The following is a 23,295-nucleotide window of genomic DNA, read 5'->3' on the forward strand; positions in this document are numbered from 1 at the left end:
CGGGATAATACATGTCATCTATTACACATTGTAGTAAGGGAATTTCACAAAAAGGTTTCTTTTTTTCTTCCCCTAAAATATGGTAAATGGGATGTCCATAGCATTCTTATATTATAGCATGATGACAAATGTGCCTATCTGGTTAGCTGAGCGAATACATCTCTCTGTATTCAGTCCTATGTGCTGCCTTGCCTCCTTCTAAATTCATTTACTGTTCGCTTTTTCATGTAAAGATGACACTTTCCAGACTACAAGTCACTACATTAAACTCCCGGTGATTTACAAACCAAGAAGCTTCTAGAACTGTGAGTGCTGTGACTTAGGATCTGTACAAGAAAATAAGAGATTTAAAAAAAATGTACAACTTTCTATGAATTTTATATTCAGAGGTGATATGTAATGTTATATTGTGCAAATTCCCTTTAGACATGGATTTCGTAAGGCTCTGGAAAGTTCCTTACTTTCTTATGCTCTGAGAAAGGGACGTCTGTCTTCTAAACACGGGCCGGTCACCTGTAGCACCATCTTCTGCCCTCCTTGGCTCCTGCAGGCTGACACTCTTTTGGTAAAGTGGTTTGGTAAGGGGCTGTAAAAGACAACAGGCAACTATATTTATATATCCTCAATCAAATGGCTTACATAAGCTTATTTGCACAAGTTATCAGCGAATTACATATATAATCAGTTCAGATGACAAGCTTCATGTCACCACTTCACAGAGAAAAGCTGAGCAGGGTATGTAATGTCTATGTATATATTAAATTAATGTACATTAATAGCATTCATATAAGCAAATATATGTCTGTCTGTGTAAGCACAGCACCAGCCGGAAGCTGCAAATCCACAGAACAATTTTCCTGGAAAATGTATAAAAAAATATATTGCACCATGTTTAGAATTCATGGTTCATCCATCATCATTCTCCTCCATTTCATCTTCCATTAAATCATCACCATCGCCCTCCTCCCCAACATACTACCATACATTACACCCTCCTCCATGCCATCACAGTCGCCCTCCCCCATGCCATCAGTCGCCCTCACCCTTCTCCATTCCATCACAGTCGCCCTACCCCTCCTCCATGCCATCACAGTCGCCCTCCCCCCTCCTCCATGCCATCACAGTTGCCCTCACCCTCCTCCATGCCATCACAGTCACCCTCCTACTTCAAATCATCAAAATCCTCCAAATCATAGTCCTCCTCCATCATCCATACAGGCTTTGTACCCGTAACTGCTTGGCATCCCGCTCTGCTTCAGTGGGAGGGATAGTAATAGAGAGGTTTGGCGGTTTCCGGCTTTGCAGGCGCGAGTTACTTCCATTCTTGTTTACAGATGACATGTCTGAAGAAGAAAAAAAAAGAAAATATAAAACACACACTGTGTGTAGAATTATTAGGCAAATGAGTATTTTGATCACATGATACTTTTTATACATGTTGTCCTACTCCAAGCTGCATAGGCTTGAGAGCCAACTACCAATTAAGTAAATCTGGTGATGTGCATCTCTGTAATGAGGAGGGGTGTTGACTAATGACATCAACACCCTCTATAAGTTGTGCTTAATTATTAGGCAACTTCCTTTCCTTTGGCAAAATGGGTCAGAAGAGAGATTTGACGGGCTCTGAAAAGTCTAAAATTGTGAGATGTCTTGCAGAGGGATGCAGCAGTCTTGAAATTTCCAAACTTTTGAAGCGTGATCACCGAACAATCAAGCATTTCATGGCAAATAGCCAACAGGGTCGGAAGAAGCATGTTGGCCAAAAAAGGCGCAAAATAACTGCCCATGAATTGAGAAAAATCAAGCATGAAGCTGCCAAGATGCCATTAGCCACCAGTTTTGCAACGTTACTGGAGTATCAAAAAGCACAAGGTGTGCAATACTCAGGGACATGGCCAAGGTAAGGAAGGCTGAAAAACGATCACCTTTGAACAGGAAACATAAGATAAAACATCAAGAATGGGCTAAGAAATATCTTAAGACTGATTTTTCAAAGGTTTTATGGACTGATGAAATGAGAGTGACTCTTGATGGGCCAGATGGATGGGCCAGAAGCTGGACCAATAAAGGGCAGAGAGTTCCACTCCGACTCAGACGCCAGCAAGGTGGAGGTGGGGTACTGGTATGGGCTGGTATCATCAAAAATGACCTTGTGGGACCTTTTCGGGTTGAGGATAGAGTGAAGCTCAACTCCCAGACCTACTGCCAGTTTCTGGAAGACAACTTCTTCAAGCAGTGGTACAGGAAGAAGTCGGTATAGTTCAAGAAAAACATGATTTTCATGCAGGACAATGCTCCATCACATGCATCCAACTACTCCACAGCGTGGCTGGCCAGTAAAGGTCTAAAAGAAGAAAAAATAATGACATGGCCCCCTTGTTCACCTGATCTGAACCCCATAGAGAAGCTGTGGTCCATCATAAAACATGAGATCTACAGGGAGGGAAAACAGTACACCTCTCGGAACAGTGTCTGGGAGGCTGTGGTGGCTGCTGCACGCAATGTTGAAAACAGATCAAGCAACTGACAGAATCTATGGATGGAGGCTGTTGAGTGTCATCATAAAGAAAGGTGGCTATATTGATCACTAATTTTTTTGGTTTTTGTTTTCGCATGTCAGAATTTCTAAATTTTGTGCACGGATATTGGTTTACCTGGTGAAAATAAACAAATGAGATGGAATTATATTTTGTTTTTATTAAGTTGCCTAATAATTCTGCACAGTAATAGTTACCTGCACAAACAGATATCCTCCTAAGATAGCCAAATCGAAAAAAAAACACTCCAACTTCCAAAAATATTAAGCTTGGATATTTATGAGTCTTTTGGGTTGATTGAGAACATAGTTGTTTATCAATAATAAAAATAATCCTCTAAAATACAACTTGCCTAATAATTCTGCACACAGTGTACATTTCAAGCTACACACATGATATTAAGCTCTGCATTCTGTCCTGCCATGAGATCAGCTGCAAATAGGATGAGAGAGCAGTGTAAGAGCCATAAAGCAATTTACAGCCTGTCACTTCTGTACAAAGATGGTGAAATATTCATTGACGCCCCTTCTGGATAACAGGGTACATATGTATATCTTTACTCACATAGTGAAAATATGTCAACATCACAGCGTGTAATGTACAAAAAAAAAAAAAAGTAAAAAAAAATCCATAAGGGTGTATTCGATAATAAAAAAATATGAAGTTAACATATTAAAGCCCGCCAGCAAGCCTTTTAACAAAAGTGGTTGAGGGTCCTTCGTAAAGAGTGTTACACTAGAATAAGTGCTGTATGGGTGAGGTGACTAATGTTACCCGGGAGCTGTCTAATGAAAGCCAAGCGCCTGCTCTAAGGGCCTGGATTAGAACTACCTCTAATCCTGGGCATATAAATCATTGATGGTCAAGAGTGACCATGGCATGATTAAAGGGGATGACAGCAATAATCTTAGGAATTAACAAGTTATTCAGTGTAAATCATGAATGGTATAACAATATACACACACATGACAAAAGACTAGACATCTTACAAAGTTAAAAAGGGATATGTTAAAAGTCTTCACTATTAACATTGCATTCATGTTCAAATGACATTGGTGTACTGACTTTGAAATGGAGTCAGAATGTCTGCATAATCCTCAAATTAAATCATTTTAGGGGTCCACTTCACAATTTAGTATTAGGCAGGGAAAATGTCAAAAATCATTACTGATATTCTGACATGGATTTTCATAGAAAGTACATCAGTGTGAACTGGGCTCAGATCTATTTAATAATGTATGCTATTTGTATTGTGAAATCTGGTGAAAGATCAACTTTAACGGGAAGGATATGGGGTCTAGTTTTATATTATACTACAGTGGTGCCAAAGAACGGTAGACTTTAAGAGGCCCTCTAGTACAATCTGTCTACAGGACTTACATGTTGATGACTTATGACCTAACAGCTAATCTGTAAGGGTGTTGTATCCCCACTGATCTCATACTGATGACATATCCTTTGGAAAGATCATCAGCGGTACTCACAGACAACCCCTTTAAGTCACACTTTCTGCACTTTAGTACAACTACTTTCATAGACATTATAGCGAATACTAAATGTATGTTTACAAATCACACAGATATATTATATTATTTAGTCTTAAAAGGTAAAATCCACTGATCCTCCTTCCCATTACACAGACCCCCTTAGTGTGTCAGAGTTCCCCCGCCGAGGTTTTTCGCATTACTATTATCCCAATAACCATCACCCTGGATATGCCATCTGTCCATCCACCTTACAGACAGCTCATTATGGGGATTCATTTAGTGAACTGTGAGCAGTAATATACCGGTTACAATAAGAATACAGTTATTAAAATAAAATCACATAGGAAATACAAGGTCTTAGTCTGGGACCAGGGGCATATATTGTAATATTACCCCCAGTGCATGAGGGAGTATAACACCTCACTGCCATACAAGAACCCAGAATAAATAATTGTGTTCATTTACACCGATATGACAGATCCGTGTATATACAGTGCTATGCAGCCAGTGTGTGCACAATACATCATCTCCAGTGGGAGAGCAGATGGCAACAGAGGCAAAGTTTTTCACACATGAATCAGTGAGTGGGAGCAATCAATGAAAGGCGGCGTTCACAAATGTAAAAAAAGAGGGGAGAATGCAAGACCCTGATAAAGAGAGGCAACAAGGAGTCCAAAAACTCAATCCCTAATAATAGTAATAATAATAATAATAATCATAATCTTTATTTATATAGCGCCAACATATTCCGCAGCGCTTTACAATTCAGCGATTCATATACAACAGTCATAAGTAACATAGCTAAAGATAATACAATAATTACAGAAAAAATAATGACGACCCTGCTCGTAAGAGCTTACAATCTACAATGAGGTGGGGGTGGCACAAAGTACAGGGGCTTATTTACAATGATGGTCCAGCCATCTTGAGGGGATGAGAGATAGAAAAAGGCTGCATGAGCTCATCAACAGCCAGTAGCTGTAGTGCTTTTGGGTGCGGTGAAGACTTATGTTTGGAGAAATAATGAATGGGCTATAAAAATAAAAAAGGACTTCGATTGGGGTACATGATAGGCCCCCCCTAAACAGGTGTGTTTTTAGGGAGCGCCTAAAACTGTGTAAGTTGTGGTTCGTCCTAATTTCTTGGGGTAGAGCATTCCAAAGAAGAGACGCAGCTCGGGAGAAGTCTTGGAGCCAGGAGTGGGAGCATAGGCGGATTATAATGAGGGCAATCTGGGCTACCGCCCATGGCCAGATTGCCCTCATTCTAATGTGTGTGCCAGCACCACTGCGGCACACACCTGAAGGAAGAGGCGTGTGGCCTCCTCCCGCTGTGCATAGATGGCCACGTGCGGCGGCCTCCTCCCGCTGTGCATAGATGGCCACGTGCGGCGGCCTCCTCCCGCTGTGCATAGATGGCCACGTGCGGCGGCCTCCTCCCGCTGTGCATAGATGGCCACGTGCGGCGGCCTCCTCCCGCTGTGCATAGATGGCCACGTGCGGCGGCCTCCTCCCGCTGTGCATAGATGGCCACGTGCGGCGGCCTGCTCCCGCTGTGCATAGATGGCCACGTGCGGCGGCCTCCTCCCGCTGTGCATAGATGGCCACGTGCGGCGGCCTCCTCCCGCTGTGCATAGATGGCCACGTGCGGCGGCCTCCTCCCGCTGTGCATAGATGGCCACGTGCGGCGGCCTCCTCCCGCTGTGTATAGATGGCCACGTGCGGCGTCCTCCTCCCGCTGTGTGTAGATGGCCACGTGCGGCCTCCTCCCGCTGTGTACAGATGGCCACGTGCGGCCTCCTCCCGCTGTGTACAGATGGCCACGTGCGGCCTCCTCCCGCTGTGTACAGATGGCCACGTGCGGCCTCCTCCCGCTGTGTACAGATGGCCACGTGCGGCCTCCTCCCGCTGTGTACAGATGGCCACGTGCGGCCTCCTCCCGCTGTGTACAGATGGCCACGTGCGGCCTCCTCCCGCTGTGTACAGATGGCCACGTGCGGCCTCCTCCCGCTGTGTACAGATGGCCACGTGCGGCCTCCTCCCGCTGTGTATAGATGGCCACGTGCGGCCTCCTCCCGCTGTGTATAGATGGCCACGTGCGGCCTCCTCCCGCTGTGTATAGGAGGATTATGTGGCAGCTCATATTTTATATAGGGTCTCATACTGTACATAGGGGCATGTCAGCATACTTAATTGTGCTCAATATTAAGTCATACAATTAATGTAAAAAAATGATTAGAATATATTAATATTGTGCCAAATTAATTTCACGTGAACTATCACGTGATACATCAGGTGTGCGTGTGTGTGTGGGGGGGGGGCCGCGCCTTCTAAACTGCCTTGCTACTCTTAATCCACTCCTGAGTGGGAGGTACAGATTAATGCGGATGTTAGTCGAAAGTCGATTGCGGAGCGTAGAGACCGGGTAGGCTGGTAAACAGAAATGAGAGGGGTGCCACACTGTGGAGAGCTTTGTTGGTGAGAACAAGCAATTTAAACTGGATCCTATAATGTATGGGCAGCCAGTGCAATGACTGGCACAGAGCAGAAGCGTAAAGTAACGATTAGTCAGATACAGGTGCATCTCACATAATTAGAATATCAAAAAGTTAATTTCAGCTCTTCAATACAAAAAGTGAAACTCATTATATAGTCTCATTACAAACAGTGATCTATTTCAAGTGTTTATTTCTGTTAATGTTGATGATTATGGCTTACAGCCAATGACAACACAAAAGTCATTATCTCAGTAAATTATAATTACCAAAAAACACCTGCAAAGGCTTCCTAAGAGTTTAAAAAGGTCCCTTAGTCTGTTTCAGTAGACTCCATGATCATGGAGAAGACTGCTGGCTTGACAGATGTCCAGAAGGCAGTCATTGACACACTCCACAAGGTCCCAGAGTTCCAATTTTCATTTGGAAATCAAGGTCCCAGAGTCTGGAGGAAGAGTGGAGAGGCCACAATCCAAGCTGCTTGAGGTCTAGTGTGAAGTTTCCACAATCAGTGATGGTTTGGGGAGCCATGTCATCTGCTGGTGTAGGTCCACTGTTTTATCAAGACCAAAGTCAGCTCTGCCGTCTACCAGGAAATTTTTAGAGAACTTCATGCGTCCCTCTGCCGACAAGCCTTTTGGAGATGGAAATTTCATTCTCCAGCAGGACTTGGTACCTGTCCACACTGCCAAAAGTACAAATACCTGGTTTAAAAACAACAGTATCACTGTGCTTGATTGGCCAGCAAACTCGCCTGACCTTCACCCCATAGAGAAGCTATGGAGTATTGTCAAGAGGAAGATGAGAGACACTAGACCCAACAATGCAGATGAGATGAAGGCTGCTATCAAAGCAACCTGGGCTTCCATAACCCCTCAGCAGTGCCACAGGCTGATCGCCTCCATGCCACGTCGTATTGATGCAGTAATTGATGCAAAAGGAGCCCCGACCAAGTACTGAGTGCATTTACTGAACATACATTTCAGTAGGCCAACATTTCGGATTTTAAAATCATTTTTCAAGCTGTTGTTATAATGTATTCAAATTTACTGAGATAATGACGTTTGTGTTTTTATTGGCTGTAAGCCATAATCATCAACATTAACAGAAATAAACACTTGAAATAGATCACTCTGTTTGTAATGACTATATAATGTATGAGTTTCACTTTTTGTATTGAAGAACTGAAATAAATTAAACTTTTTGATGATATTTTAATTTTGTGAGATGCACCTGTAGATGACCCTGGCTGCAGCATTAAGACTGGACTGGAGAGGGGAAAGTCGAGTGAGGGGGAGGCCAATTAATAGAGAGTTACAGTAGTCAAGGCAGGAGTGGATCAGGGCAACAGTGAGGGTTTTTGTTGTTTCCAAGGTGAGAAAGGGGCTGATTCTAGAGATGTTCTTCCAGTGCAAGCGACAAGATCGGGCAAGAGATTGTATATGGAAGGTGAATGAAAGATTAGTGTCAAACACAACGCCTAGACAGCGCACCTACTAGCTCGGTGTTTTTGTGGTGCCACACACTGAGAGGAAGTTGTTGGATTTAGGGAGGTGAGTAGATGCCGGGAGCAGAAGTAGTTCAGTTTTGGAAAGGTTGAGTTTCAGATAGAGAGCGGACAGGATGTTGGAAACTGTGGCCAGGCAGGTGTTCTGTAGTACAGTGGGGGTAAGGTCAGGGGATGAAGTGTATAGTTGTGTGTCATCAGCATAAAGATGGCACTGAAAGCCAAATTTGCTGATGGCCTGTCCAATTGGGGCTGTGTAGAGAGAGAAGAGAGCCAAGGACTGAACCCTGCAATAGTAAAAGGTAGGGGGGGGAGTGGAGCCAGCGAACGATACCTATCTGACCGCTCTTTCAGTGTAAGAGGAGAACAAGGAGAAAGAAGTGTCCTTTATGCTGATTGAGTGGAGCATAGAGAGTAGGAGGTGGTGGTCAACGGTGTCGAAAGCTGCAGATAGGTCAAGAAGACTGAGCAGAGAGTAGTCACCATTATGTTTTGTTGTCAGAAGGTCATTGGTTACTTTGATGAGTGCAGTTTCTGTAGAAAGTAGGGGGCGGAAGCCAGACTGTGATGGGTCTAGAAGAGAGTGAATGGAGAGGTAACGGGTAAGGCGGGAGTGGACCAGGCGCTACAAGAGTTTAGAGATGAAGTCGGAGATTGGAGGCTGGTCTGTAGTTGTTTGTGCAGGAAGGGTCAAGAGAAGGCTTTTTTAATAATGGAGTAATGATGGAGTGTTTAAAGGCGGAGGGGAAGATACCAAAAGAGAGGATGAAGTTGAAGATTTTAGTTAGGCGAGTAGTGACGACTGAAGAGAGAGACTGGAGTAGGTATTAGGGAATGGGGTCAGTGGTGCATGTAGTGGAATGAGAAGAAGAGAGGAGCCTGGGGACTTTTTCTTCTGTGACTGGGTCAAATGTGGAGAGTGATCCAGAGATGTGGGGAGGGATGGGAGTCACGGCACTTGGTGGCTGGGAGCTGATTTCCTGACGGATGTTCTCTATTTTCTCTGAAAGTAGGAGGCCAGGTCCTCCGCTCAAATGTCCGTGATAGGAGCCTGCGCTTTAGGACTGAGGAGGGAGTGAAAGGTGTGAAAGAGTTTTTTGGGTTGTTGGATAGTGAGGAGATCAGGGTGGTGAAATAGGACTGTTTGGCGAGGTGAAGGGCAGAGTTATAGGTTTTTAACATAAATTCATAGTGGATAAAGTTTCCTAGTGTGCGAGTTTTCCTCGATAGGCATTCGGCACTCCTAGAGCAACGCTGGAGAAATAGGGTTTGTGGTGTGAGCCAGGGCTATTTTACGGTGTTTAGAGGTTTTGAGGGTGAAGGGCACTACTTGGTCCAGGGTGCTTCTGAGAGTGTCATTGTAGTGATTTACAGCCAGATCAGGACAGGAAAAAGAGGAGATTGGGGAGGGTTAATGGCTTTTAGATTTCTGAATGTGTGATCGGTAGGAGTGTGCTGGGGTGGGCAAGGATTTGTGAGCGTGAAGGAGAGGATATTGTGGTCAGAGAGGGGAGGAGGCGAGTTATCTAGGCAGGGGATTGATCAAAGCCGGACAAAGACCAAATCAAGGGTGTTTCCGTCTGTGTGTGTGTGTCTCAGAGGTTGAAAGCTGTGAGAGGCCAAGAGAAGTGGTTAAAGATAGAAGCTGGGATGTGGCTGGGGAGGTGGGGCTGTTTATGGGGATGTTGAAGTCTCCCAGGATAAGGGTTGGTAAATCTGAGGACATGAAGTGCGGCAGCCAGGCAGAAAAATGGTCAAGGAACTGGGTGGGTGAGCCTGGGGGGGTGGCATACTCTGAGGGAGAGGGGATGGAAGAGCCTGACTGTGTGGACCTCAAAAGAAGGGAATGAGAGTGATGGAACTGGGAATGGGGGAGCGACTGACCTGGAAAGAGCATTGTGGGGACAGGAGTAAGCAGACTCCACCACCAAGTCTGTTTGCAGGTCTCGATGAAAGAAAAATGCATGCCGCCATGAGAAATAGCTACAGGGGAGAGTGTCAGAATCCTGAATCCAGGTTTCAGTGAGGGCCAGCAGATTGAGAGAGTTGGTCAGAAAGTAGTTGTGCAGGGAAGGAAGCTTGTTGCATATAGACTGTGGATTCCACAGTGCACAATTGAAGGAGGGAGATGAAGGAGTACAACTGATGTTAATAAGGTTAGCAGGGTTTCGATGTGAGGTGGGGGAGGGGTTGAGGTTGGCAGAGGGTGGACCAGGGTAGGAGAGATGTCCACTGAAATAAGTTGTAGCAGTAAAAAGAGAAAGAGCAAATAGTTTTTGGATTTGTGACATGGTTTACTGTGCAATATCTTAGGATAAGATAGAGTGAGATTTTTCAGTAAATTAAAGAGCATGGGAGAGGGAAGGAGGGGGGTGTAGACGTGGATGAGAGGTTATGGAGGGGGGATGGGGCGGTGGATGTGTATGAAAAAAAGCACACAGGAATATTGATGCAGGAATAAAGTACATAGTTAAAAGAGTACAAAGTGTGGGTTACCCGACTCCTGCCCTGAATGACTTCCATTGACATGACTGTCAGAGACACTTGTTGAATAGGACACGTGCATGCACCCCAACACCACCTCCATGCCATGTTGAGGGGACTTACAGGGAAAAGACCTCTCAGGACTCACTTATGATGCAAATCCAGTGAAAAGAGAAGAGGGTATAAAAAAAAAATAAATAAATAAAAAAAAAAAGGCATAATATACAATAATGGGGAAATGATGAGAAACCAGTTAGCTGTGGGGGTTTCAGAGAAAAAAGCAGTTGAAAGTACAAGAGGCAGTCGTCGGAGACCTCACTCGCTGGCCCAACTAGACTGACAGCACACATACCTCTAAGGAGTGACTGGTCAGTCTAGATGTCCAGGCGTGGACCAGTCTCTTGGACTAGTCACCTCCCCACCGCCGCAGCGTTTCAGAGTGGAACATATATGTTCATAAGAGCTGGCCTCTAGTTCATGCCATCTGTGGTCCGGGCAGCAAAAATCAGCTAACAGGTATCAGTTAAATTAGTACAAATTTTTTTTTTTTTTTTTTACAGAAATTATTGGCACGGTCCCCAATCTAGATTCCCTATCAGTATGGTCTTTGGAGTGTAGGAGGAAACCCACGCAAACATGGGGAGAACATACAAACTCCTTGCAGATGTGGTCTTTGGTTGGATTTGAATCCAGGACCCCTTATCATTGGTCATGACATAACCAGCTTGTCGAGACAATTATAAAGGCTTCTAACGCCCTTTTTTAATGTTGTTTTTCAAGAAAATCTGCTTCAAAATCCACAAAGTATTCAAAGCCACACCTTTAAAGTTAGGGACCCACTGAGAGGTTCGCTATGATGTAGCAGTGGGCTTCATATAGTCTGATCAGAACGTTGACTAAGAAGCTCATGTTCGGAAATGTTTCCTTAGCCACAAATGTATGATTTTTGGATGGGCGGTCCATCTTTTTTTCTAGTTACAGTAGTATTCAAAGAGTAGTGGAGGTGTTTTTTTTTTTTTTTTACATGCGACTTTTGAAGCAGATCTGCTTCAAAATTCACATAAGAAAAATTCAATGTGAACATACCCCAAGAACTGGATGAGTAGAATAGTGGAATGTTATAGTGACATTGTATGAGTATCTGCTGAAACGCTGATGGTCATTTACAGTAGATGCAGTCAGCTACAACTCACCAAATTGTCTATTCTGTGCTATAATCCAAGATAATTGAGGATCTTAATTATTGTTTATTACACAAACTTGTAGAATTCATACTGGTCTACCGGCGTTCTGCAGGCTTGAGTAATTCAGGGTGTTTTGCAGCCACTTGATCACTACTTGATTTCATGTACTGGAAGTTTTGTTATACACTTTGACTCCGTGCTGCGCAGACCTGTTTTGGTTGTCAACTCCAAGCAGATAACCGGAAAATTGCAAAAAAGACAAAACAAAAAAAAAAACAAACACAAAAAACTCCCAAATCATTACACTAAGCAGAGCCTGGTCATTGTGGTCCCCACCATTTTTTGAGCATAAATGGTCAGAAATAAACATTACTGAAAATGTACACGTGTTCAAAATTGTTGGTACCCTCGTTTAATGAAAGAAAAACCAACAATGGTCACAGAAATAACTTGAATCTGACAAAAGTAATAATAAATTAAAAATCTATGAAAATGAACAGATGAAAGTCAGTCATTGCTTTTCAACCCTGCTTCCACAGAATTTTTAAAAAACTTAAACTCATGAAATCGGCCTGGACAGAAATGATGGTACCCCTGAAAATAATGTGACAAAAGGGACATGTTAAATCAAGTTGTGTCCACTAATTAGCATCACAGGTGTCTACAATCTTGTAATCAGTCAGTGGGCTTGTATATAGGGCTACAGATACTCACTGTGCTGTTTGGTGACATGGTGTGTACCACACTTAACATGGACCAGAGGAAGCAAAGGAAAGAGTTGTCTCAGGAGATTAAAAAGGAAATTATAGACAAGCATGTTAAAGGTAAAGGTTATAAGACCATCTCCAAGCAGCTTGATGTTCCCGTGACTACAGTTGCACATATTCAGAAATTTAAGATCCATGGGGCTGTAGCCAACCTCCCTGGACGTGGCCGCAGGAGGAAAATTGATGACAAATCAAAGAGACAGATAATATGAATGGGAACAAAAGAGCCAAGGAAAACTTCTAAAGAGATTAAAGGTGAACTTCAAGCTCAAAGAACATCAGTGTCAGATCGCACCATCCGTTGTTGTTTGATCCAAAGTGGACTTCATGGGAGACGACCAAGGAAAACAACATTGTTGAATAAAAATGATAAAAAAGCCAGACTGGAATTTTCCAAACTACATGTTGACAAGCCACAAAGCTTCTGGGAGAATGTCCTATGGACAGATGAGACAAAAATGGAAGTTTTTGGCAAGGCACATCAGCTATGTTCACAGATGGAAAAATGAAGCATATCAAGAAAAGAACACTGTCCCTACTGTGAAACATGGAGGAGGCTATGCTATGGTCTGGGGCTGCTTTGCTGCATCTGGCATAGGGTGTCTTGAATCTGTGCAGGGTACAATGAAATCTCAAGACTATCAAGGGATTCTAGAGAGAAATGTGCTGCCAAGTGTCAGAAAACTTGGTCTCAGTCGCAGGTCATGGGTCTTGCAACAGGATAATGACCCAAAAAACACAGCTAAAAACACCCAAGAATGACTAAGAGGAAACATTGGACTATTCTGAAGTGGCCTTCTATGAGCCCTGACCTAAATCCTATTGAGCATCTTTGGAAAGAGCTGAAACATGCCGTCTGGAAAAGGCAACCTTCAAACACGAGACAACGGGAGCAGTTTGCTCATGAGGAGTGGGCCAAAATACCTGTCGAGAGGTGAAGAAGTCTCATTGACAGTTACAGGAATCGTTTGATTGCAGTGATTGCCTCAAAAGGTTGTTCAACAAAATATTAAGTTAAGAAGAACCATCATTTCTGTCCAGGCCAATTTCATGAGTTTCATTTTTTTTTAAATTCTGTGGAAGCAGGGTTGAAAAGCAATGACTGACTTTCACTTGTTCATTTTCATACATTTTTAATTTATTATTACTTTTGTCAGATTCAAGTTATTTCTGTGACCATTGTGGGTTTTTCTTTCATTTAACGAGGGGTACCAACAATTTTGACCACGTGTGTACATCTTGCTTTTAGACTTTACTGGATATAGGTCATTCAACCAGTAATGTGTTAAAACATCTCCTGTCCAGATCCCCAATAAAATGAAGCCGCTTTACATTTTGATAAGTTCTCTGTTCTCTGCTGTACAATTTCCATAACCTGTAATGCGGCAGGAGCCTTATATTTAGTGCCAAGAACGAAATTCGATTCCCAAGACACAGCAGGAGAAACTCGTGTGTACGGAGCAGTCTAACAAACTGCACAAACCTGCACCTATGCTCCCATTGATCTGTAATAGCAGAATTACAGCAAAGCTGTCTGTACTGCAGGTGCCACGGGTATAGATTGGCCCTTCATGGAGAGTATGCAGAACGCCCTACAGGAGGTCTAATGCCAAATGATAGTGTTTGCTAATGACATAATGGGGTTGTGCGAGCCATAGATTTGTGAATTCTCCGCATGCTACACCACTGTACTGTGCCTTATGTACAGATAGTTTCAGAGCTCATGTTTGGCATTTATTTTACCAGGATATAAATATTTTATTTTTTTTACATAATATGGGAACACTATGGCAAGATTTATGAATACTAAGAGGATGGAACTCTTGTCTGTTGTCCATAATGGCCAATCACAGTATAGCTTTCATTTCTTACAGTGCTCCAGAAAAATCAGAGCTGCTCTGTGATTGGTTGCTTTGGAAGACCGTTTCAGTAACAAACCATAATGGATATCATATTCAATATTCATCAAGGCGTTATCAAATTATTACTACTTTTTTTTTTTAAAGAGACTTTAGGACTTCACTACCTTCCTAACATCCACTGTACTTGTGTTATATTGCCAGCATCTGGCTGCTACAGGAGTGATCAGATTGCCGCTGCAGCTAACCCTTTAAATGCCACTGTCACTCTCTGACAGCGGTGTTTAAGGTGAATAGAGCCAAAGTCACACAATTTCCAGGCACCCATTGGCCCATTCGTGACGCAATTGTGGGATGCCAATGACACCACCATGTTGGAACTCCTGTGAAGCCCAGCCACACACTGAGCTTCATAAGAGCCTGTCATTTTATCTATATTGTATGTCGCAGTGCAACTGTATTGCAGTATAAGAGATAACCCGATCTCAAAAGTTCAAGTTCCCTAAGAGGTCTGAAAAATATAATGGAAATCATGTCATTTCACCCCAATAAAAATAAACATATGCAGTATAGCCGTGTACATAAAAGTCCTATCAAAATATAAAATTATTTCACCTTACGGTGCCGTTATCCAACGTCAATTTTGGCATTTTGATTTTTTTTTTCATTTACAGTGTTCACCATGTAAGTTAATTCATTTTCCATTTTGAAAACATCAAACTTTTGTGGATAGGGAAAACTTCTTTTTTTTTTTGTTTTACTTTTTGGGGGCTTCATAGGGGTACCAAACTTCAGTAGGCCCATGACTGTCATGGTAAACATGGTCACCAAACCACAGGCATCATGAATCCGAGGCTAAATGCACAGCTGGAGCCAGGTATGACCTGACTAATCCAACGCCGCCCCCAGCATGCTTCTCCTAGCTCTGATCCAGTTGATCAACAGGTCTCTCCCTATGTACCCATGAGAGATGGGTCAATCAACTAGAGAACGGCGAGGTGAAATTGGCCTGGTATCATACTTGACTAGTCACTTCCCTCCCTATAGTCGCCGGCTGCCTCTTTAAACTAGGATTTCTCTGAAACGTCGTAGCATTTCATAAGATTCAGGCTCTGATTCATGCTGCCCTCATTTTGGACTACATGAATCAACTCACAGGTTCCCTTTAAAAACACATTTGAAAGTATAAAATGGTACAATTAGTCCTCAATGGTGCTGAGAAAAAAAAAGGTCAAAATTACCATACAAATCAGTGTGGATCCTGTAATCACGTCAATGCATTTAAATGCTCTCAGGTGTTCTTAGGGTATGTTCACATTATGTTTTTTTCCTGGCGGTCAAAAACATCCATTTTATAGCAGAGGATGCTTTAAGAATTGCTCTTAGCCTCTGACGTTTGCTTCTCCTACAGCATTTTTACTAGAGTTTTATGGTTGTTTCCAGAAGCACTTTAAGACTTTTTATGCATTTTTTTAGCTATTTTTATTGCCATTTTTCTCACTTTAATTTTTTTTTTTTTTTTTTAAATCCATTGAACAATTAATAAAAACACTAATTGTTTGAGGCAAAAACGCTTACCCTGATGTCTTTTAGTCATCATTTTAGCCTCCCCATTGACTTCTATTTTCAAGTATGGAGACTCTACCTAGCGGAAATGGTTTTCTTTCACCACTTGGTGTTTTTGAAACCTCAAGCATTTAAAAGACGCAGCGAAAACCAGAAGATGTGAACAGCAAGAAGATTAATACCTAAAACTTGCAGATAATTAGCCATCCACCATTTATCTCACCAGAGAGAGAAGGGAGTCATCTGGTAGACCCTTTATAACATCTCATCTAGAGAATCTCATGGTAAGACCCAAGGAGAACCAAGCGCATGGCAGCTCTGTCCAAATTCCTGCAGCGTCTCCTCTGCCCGATCCAATTCGTAAGAGGTTTCTGTATTTTATATTGTTTTTGTTTGTGTGTCTATATTATTTCATATTTTGTAACCTTTTCAATCATTGAACCTTATTTTTTGAATATTAAATCTAAAATATAACAAGCTTGTTCCTAGCTCCTTTAAATGTACATACCACCTTGAAGAGGGAAAGTATAGTCTGGTTGGGTTACTGTGCATGCCACAGTGCGAGAACAGTACCTATCAGGTGTTTGAGGAAAGCTGGGGGCGAGTGTGTCAGTGTATTATTCAGTGCAGGAATCCAGCGGCCTATCAAAACAGAAGGTTTGTGGCAGAAAAAAGTGTGGTGTGGATGCATGAACTGGCTGAAGGGTGTGCATAGTTGTCAGCCTATTACAATAGGCGAGTCAGAGATTGAGTGTGAGAAGCAACGTTCCTGTTTATAGTCACATCAGAGCCATGTGGGCAGTGTATGTGACTACTTGTGTGTAAAGGGGTTGGGGTTTCACAGAGAATTGTGTTCTGACCCATTAGCTATATACTATTCAGTCTTCACAATGCAAAGTCCATTTCATACCAGTGTAGCCATTTATACTGCGTGGAAATGCCCAGAAGTACCCGGCTTTAAATCCCTACAACACAGAACTTTGCTTTCTAACTATTTTATTACACATGTGATTATGTGCTTGGGGGTCACCACCTTAGCCTTAGAAATCTCTTACATATCATATACAGTTAGCTCCAGACAGTGACCGAATCTTCATAATTTGGCCTCTGCATGCCGCTATTTTTGTTTTCAATGATTTTTATGGAAAATTTTAAAGGGTAGTATGAAGCTATTTTTGAATTAAAAAGAAACTACTGAGATACTACAGAAGTGAAGACTTTCAGGTTTAATTAAAGGGTTTGAACAAAAATATCCCGTGAAATGTTTAGGAATTGCAACCATTTTTCTACAAAGCCTCCTCATTTCAGGGGCTCAAAAGTAATTGGACAAATTACCTTTACCATAAATTAAATGATCTGGTTTAATATTTTGTAGAGAATCCTTTGCAGGCAATGACTGCCTGAAGTCTGGAAGTCATGAACATCACCAAACTCTGGGTTTCCTCCTTTGTGATGCTTTGCCAGGCCTTTACTGCAGCTGACTTCAGTTGTTGCTTGTTTGTGGGTATTTCTGCCTTAAGTTTGGTCTTAAGCATGTGAAATGCTGCTTGATGGGGTTGTGGTCTAGTGATTAACTTGGACATTGCAGAATATTCCACTTCTTTGCCTTAAAAAAACCTCCTGGGTTGCTTTCGCAGTATGTTTAGGGTCTATACGGTGAAGAGTCGTCTAATCAACCTTGCTTTATTTGGTTGAATCTGAGCATAAGTATGGCCCTGTACACTTCAGAATTCATCCGGCTGCTTCAGTCTTCAGTCACATCATCAATAAACACTAGTGACCCAGTGCCACTGGGAGCCATGCATGTCCATGCCATCACACTGCCTCCACCATGTTTTACAGAGGATGTGGTGTGCTTTTGATCATGAGCCGTTCCAAGCCTTCGCCATACTTTCTTCTTCCCATCAATCTGGTACAGGTTGATCTTCGTTTCATCTGTCCAAAGAATGATTTTCCAGAACTGGGCTCGCTTCTTTAGATGTTTTTTTGGCAAAATTAATCTGACCTTTCTATTTTTAAAGGGAACCTGTCACGTCCTAGCTGCCCTCTAGACTGCCCCCATAACGTTGTTAGTGATGCAATGTGCATCACTAACAAGCTGTTTTCATGAAAATCGGTGCAGCTATAATGATTTTATAACGTTTAATATACTTAGATCCTACCTGCGTTTTCAGTCAGACTATGTGCCCACGATGCAGAATTGAAGCAGAAAATTTCCGCAGCGTTTCTGCATGCTCTTGGCAGTAAAAACACTTGCGCATTTTACACGCGTTTAAGCGTTTTTGCAGCGTTTTTACATGCGGATTTGACTTGCGTTTTTCAAATGCATTGAGTAGTCAAATCCGCATGCGGAAACGCACAAATAATGGACATGCTGTGGATTTTTCCGCACTGAAAATCCGCTGCACAGAACATGCAGATTTTCATTGGGGACCATGGGGCACGTATTACCAAGCGTTTTTAAAGCGTTTCCGCTGCGGAAATTCCGCATAAAAAACGCTTGAAAAATGCATAGTGGGCAAGCAGCCTCATAGGGCTGTGCTTGTCATATTCAATCATGGACGGGCGCAGCATTCACTCACTGCTGGCGCCGCCCATGTATTTGAATCCTGCTCCCGGCAAGCGCTGATTTTGTGGGGAACTGTGTGATTTACTCACAGCAGTGACTGAATGCTGCATAATTTGTGACTTGCAGCCTTTTTTGGGAAATAGAGTATGTCACTTCTTTCAGCGTTTTTTCACCCATAAGTAGCAATGGGTGTTGAAAACTGCTGAAAAACTCATCCTGTGTGAACATAGCTATCAAGTTTTGCTGAGTTTTTTGTGAAAATAAGCAAGTACAACAGTATGAGAAACATTTTTGTGATATTACCATCTTGTCTTGGTCACTGAGGTGGTAGTTTGTATAAGGAGTTTTTAATTAAATTAGTGATGTGTAAATTGTAACCATTGGCTGAGCTACGTGTGAGATTGAACAATACCTGTGGCCAAGTGAGGTGTGAAATTTAACAATGCCTGTGCTGCAGATTTGTGAGGCAAAAAATAAACATGATGTGTGAACATAGCCTTACTCCAATTAGCATGTGAATACACTCAAATTATAGCTGAGAGTCTGCATTTTAAGCGAATATCGATTACATAACTAACTATTTTGAATATGTTCTGGTCAACAGCTAAAATGACAAAACTAGTGTCACTGTCCGAATATTTCTGGGCCTAACTGTATTTATATGATCATCCTATTCCTGGTCTACAATTAATCTTGGCCTACATGAGAACAAGTAGTGTAAAATGTGGTTTGTATATTGTTCGTGACCCTGAACAACCACCCAAGCAGCAAAATTCACACAATTGCCAATGTGAAACAACAGGGGAAAAAACAAGCATCATGTACATGATCCTATAGTATAAGTATGGTAGGCATTCAGCAGAACTGGAACTGCCATACTAAGCACCATATGACATTTATATCTTTTATCTCACCCAAAGTACTGAAAACTAAACTCCACTGAGGAAGCACCCTACACAGTAAAAGAAGTATTACATAATTTGGTCAGATCTGCATTCATTGAATATAGCTACCCCTATAGCCCTCAATTGTGTTAGTTTAGGTTAATTAGAAAAAAAACTTCAGAATAATTAAAAAAAGTTAGAGCCCAATTCCCCAAAAGTTGGTATTTTGTGTAAAATGTAAAGCAAACAAGAATGTAATGATTTGAAAATCTCTTCTAGCCATATTTTGTTCACCACAGAACATGGAAAAATGTCAAACCTTCACCTTCTGATTTGTGTTCTATCTCATTTGAAAAAAATAAGTCATTTAGAAATTGATGGCAGCAACACATCTTAAAAAAAGTTGGTACAGGGATAAGAAAAAAAGGCCTATGATGTCACATGACTGTGTATAAAAAAGAGCATGTTAGAGAGGCAGAGTCTTTCAGAAACAAAGATGGTCAGAAGTTTACAAATCTGTGAAAAACTGCATATAACAACTGTGGAATAATTTCAGAAAAATGTTCCTCAACATAAGATTGAAAGACTTTGAATATCCCAACATCTACAGCATTTAATATCTAAATATTCAGTGATTCTGAAGAAATCCATGAGCACAAGGTCGAATTGGGGTTATACATGTAAAGTAGAAAACTTCCTGTGGCCATTTCTGTACATATATCACTTTCGCAGACAGGAGCGCAAGGCAGCATAAACTGGTTTCATATAACCAATCAGTACAAAAGCAGAAATAGGAAAAGAATGAGAAGATTGGAAGAAACGTGCCGTCTACTTAAAGGGGTTGTCCGGTCCAAATCGATAACTCTGCAGTAACTCTGTGAGACTACAGACTTATGAATACGCCCAGCGTACGCATTGTACACTGTGGGGATTTGCTGGTTTCTGACCTGGGACCAGAGGTTATGTATGAGTTATACATACTCCCGGCCAGTTGGTGCAGCCTCGCTTACATTATTTGGATCAAGGCTGCGCCATCTAGTCGGCTATACCCACTGGCCGGCCTTGTATTGTACAGTGAAGGCACAGTGAGCTGTCATAAGAGCATACAGATGAATATGTAAGCAGAGCACCAGATAGAGCGCCCCCCACAGTCCGCTCCAGAGCACGAGCATATCATTATCTACAAACTGAAAGTAAAGATTACACAAGAACCACAGGATGGATTTCATCAACAAAAGGTATTATTTTAATCAGTGTAATGTCGCCCACCTGACAATGTATGTAGTTTACAGAGCAGAATCCTGCTGACCGGTGCGCTTTAAGGAAAGCAAAATGTAGTCAGACTTTAAAGGGGTATTAGCAACTGTATAATAAAAAAAGTTATCAATTTTCCAAGACAATGTCCGAATTAAAGAAATCCAGTAAAAAAAAACAAAAAGATATGCATCTATATCCATAGTGATAATCTGCAAGTAAATACAGTAATAAATATTTGCTTTTTTTAACTAGATACATCTTAGTTTTCATCTTGTAGCTGAGTATTTTCCATGCAGCTGCCACTTCTAGTGAGCAGTCAGTGCTTTCCACATGGTGAGGGCACTGTAATAGCGTCCACTGCTTCTTAAAGGATATCTTGCACAGCACACAAGTTTTTTTTTGTTATAAGTTCCTTTGCGTTATCGCCTTACGAATCCTCTGCCGCACTGCTGACTTCTGAAGATTATGCAGTAAATCATGTTGGTACCACATTGTTAAAGAGACTGGCAAGGGAACAGCATTAGGAACCCCAAATTTCAGGTGGCATTCCACCAAGATGTTATAGTTACTACATCTTACACATGCTCTATTGTAAAGAGATTCTATTCTTCTTAAAGGGAATCTGTCAACAGGGTTTTGGTATGTAATCTGAGGACAGCCTGAGGTAGGGATAAAACACAGAATTAAGCAATGTGTCACTTATCAAGCTGTGTGCTGTTTACTGACAGCGAAGGTTTTATGACCAGGACATTATCATTGCTGTGACTAGCTGGCCAGTGAACACTTGTCCGACCACGCCCCCTCCTGTGATAAACAGCTCTCTGTTAATAGACTATGTAAATAGAAATCCTTGTGTGGGAGGAGTTAGCTTTCTCAGCTTTGCTTCATGTTAAATCTATAAGAACTCTGATTGTATCACAACAGCTGCATCCAGTAAACTAAGTCATATATCATTGGATTCAGGGTCTCTTTTCCTACATTATGCTGCTGAGAGGAGGTAGCAAAAACCTGGAGACAGATTCCCTTTAAATTGAATCTGTCAACAGAATTTAAACCCCTCCCCCCCCCAAACTCTTTTATATGTACATGTAGCGCTTTCAAAGACAAGTCCAGCAATACCTTTACATGACCAGTCCGCTCTCCTTTACCGAGAAATTGGTGTTTGAATTGATATGTAAATGAGGCTTAAGAGCCATTGTAGATCTGAACTCTCTGTCACACCAGCTCTATTCCCCATCCAGCGCCTTCTCCATATGCTTGAATGGCAGCTCCTTTGCCTGATGTCACAGAGCATAGAGGTTGTCAGTCAAACAGGATGAGGCGGTGCTGGAGGGGAATGGAGCTGGAGCGACAGAGGCTTCAGATCTACAGTCTCATTTGCCTATCAAATCAAACACGGATTTCTCAGTAATGGAGGAATGGTCTGGCCATGTAAAGGTATTGTTGGACTTGTCATTGAATAAGCTACATTTGCATCAGGTAGCAGGACAAAAAAACAATCATGCCAAGCCCCAAATTATGTATAGGGTGGTACCTGCTGGTCAGTGCTGCCCAAGATCATCCGGCTCTTGACCAGGGGGCTTCTTCGTGCACTTTAGGCATTAGCTATTTCCAGTCCTGTCTAAGATGTTCGGTTGGTTTCCAGTAGCTCCACGCTGCAGAGAGAAAGATGAAAGAGTAATATAAGGAAGTTAAACATGTGACCGAACATATGAAAAAAGATCATGGTAAAACACACTGCAGTTTTAAGGAAGTGGCATGACACAGTGTTAAGGCAGTAGGGCACTCTGGTTTATTGGAAGTTGTGTTGGTGGGTGGGAGAATGACTACATCATTCATACATGGAATACCAGGGCTTCCCCTCCCAGATCAAGGCACAACACAGATGAGGGCAGCCAAATGGGTAGATTACAAAGTGCAGCTCTGAGAATGGGAAAGCTTGTGTAGTACTCTAGCAACATGTGGCACATCACATCTAAAGCACTCCACGTGGAAAGAAAGCTTACAGAATACCAAATATGTTTCTGTGCTTTTAATACAAGAAAAATTCAAAGCAAACCTGCTGCTGTTAGTACAGTAAAAGTGGTGCTCTGGCCTTAAAAGGAACCCCGTCACCATGAAATTGCAGTCCAATCTGCAGGCACCATATTATAGAGCAGGGAGAGAGGAGTAGATTGATATATAATTTTGTCAGAAAGATTCAAGAAACTGCTAAGATTTCAAGTATGAACCAATTCAATCTGTGATAACCATATCCGAGACCAATAAGAAGACATCTATGATGCAGAAAAAGCTTTACAATTTTATTTTTTCAATAAAAAAGTTATTTAAATAAAAAATTACATAGAGCAAGGAATACCTCTGAGGGACATCACACACCTGGGTGGATTAACATTACTGGCAAAGTCAGGCTGTATATGAAAATCAAAATAGGTACGAACAATAGTAGCGACCGCGACCAATGAGCAGAGCGGGGCTTAAATTTGGCGCCAATAATGCCGATTGGTTGCGGCCGGCGGCTGCGGCCAATCAGCGACCGGTGTTACTGAGAACGGGGAGTGGCGTTGATGTGCGGGTACTTCCGGCTGCATGGCCGCCGACTTCCATGCGGCTACCGTCGGGAGATCAGCGGCTAGTGCCGCTGATCTCCCGACGGCAAGTGTGAAGGGAGGACCGGGGAGCGAGGCCGCCGGTCGGGGT

The 23,295-nt window shown here is 42.3% G+C and overlaps 1 protein-coding gene across 2 annotated transcripts in view; it reads right to left on the minus strand.

Annotated features, from left to right (window-relative positions):
- The window catches only part of RHBDF2 (rhomboid 5 homolog 2), a 100,954-nt gene that overhangs the window by 21,589 nt on the left and 56,070 nt on the right, over positions 1-23,295 (minus strand). For both annotated transcript variants that reach the window (XM_073683958.1, XM_073683959.1), the window contains exons 2-4: positions 22,130-22,250; positions 1,228-1,343; positions 462-586 (exon numbers count right to left, since the gene is read on the minus strand). In XM_073683958.1, coding sequence (XP_073540059.1) covers positions 462-586; positions 1,228-1,341 — 239 coding nt within the window. In that variant the 5' untranslated portion in view covers positions 1,342-1,343; positions 22,130-22,250. The remainder of the gene's footprint in view (positions 1-461; positions 587-1,227; positions 1,344-22,129; positions 22,251-23,295) is intronic.

The sequence above is a fragment of the Phyllobates terribilis genome, unplaced genomic scaffold, assembly GCF_046119375.1.
Source record: "Phyllobates terribilis strain yellow unplaced genomic scaffold, ASM4611937v1 Scaffold_5__5_contigs__length_657084704, whole genome shotgun sequence".
NCBI classification, from domain to species: domain Eukaryota; kingdom Metazoa; phylum Chordata; class Amphibia; order Anura; family Dendrobatidae; genus Phyllobates; species Phyllobates terribilis.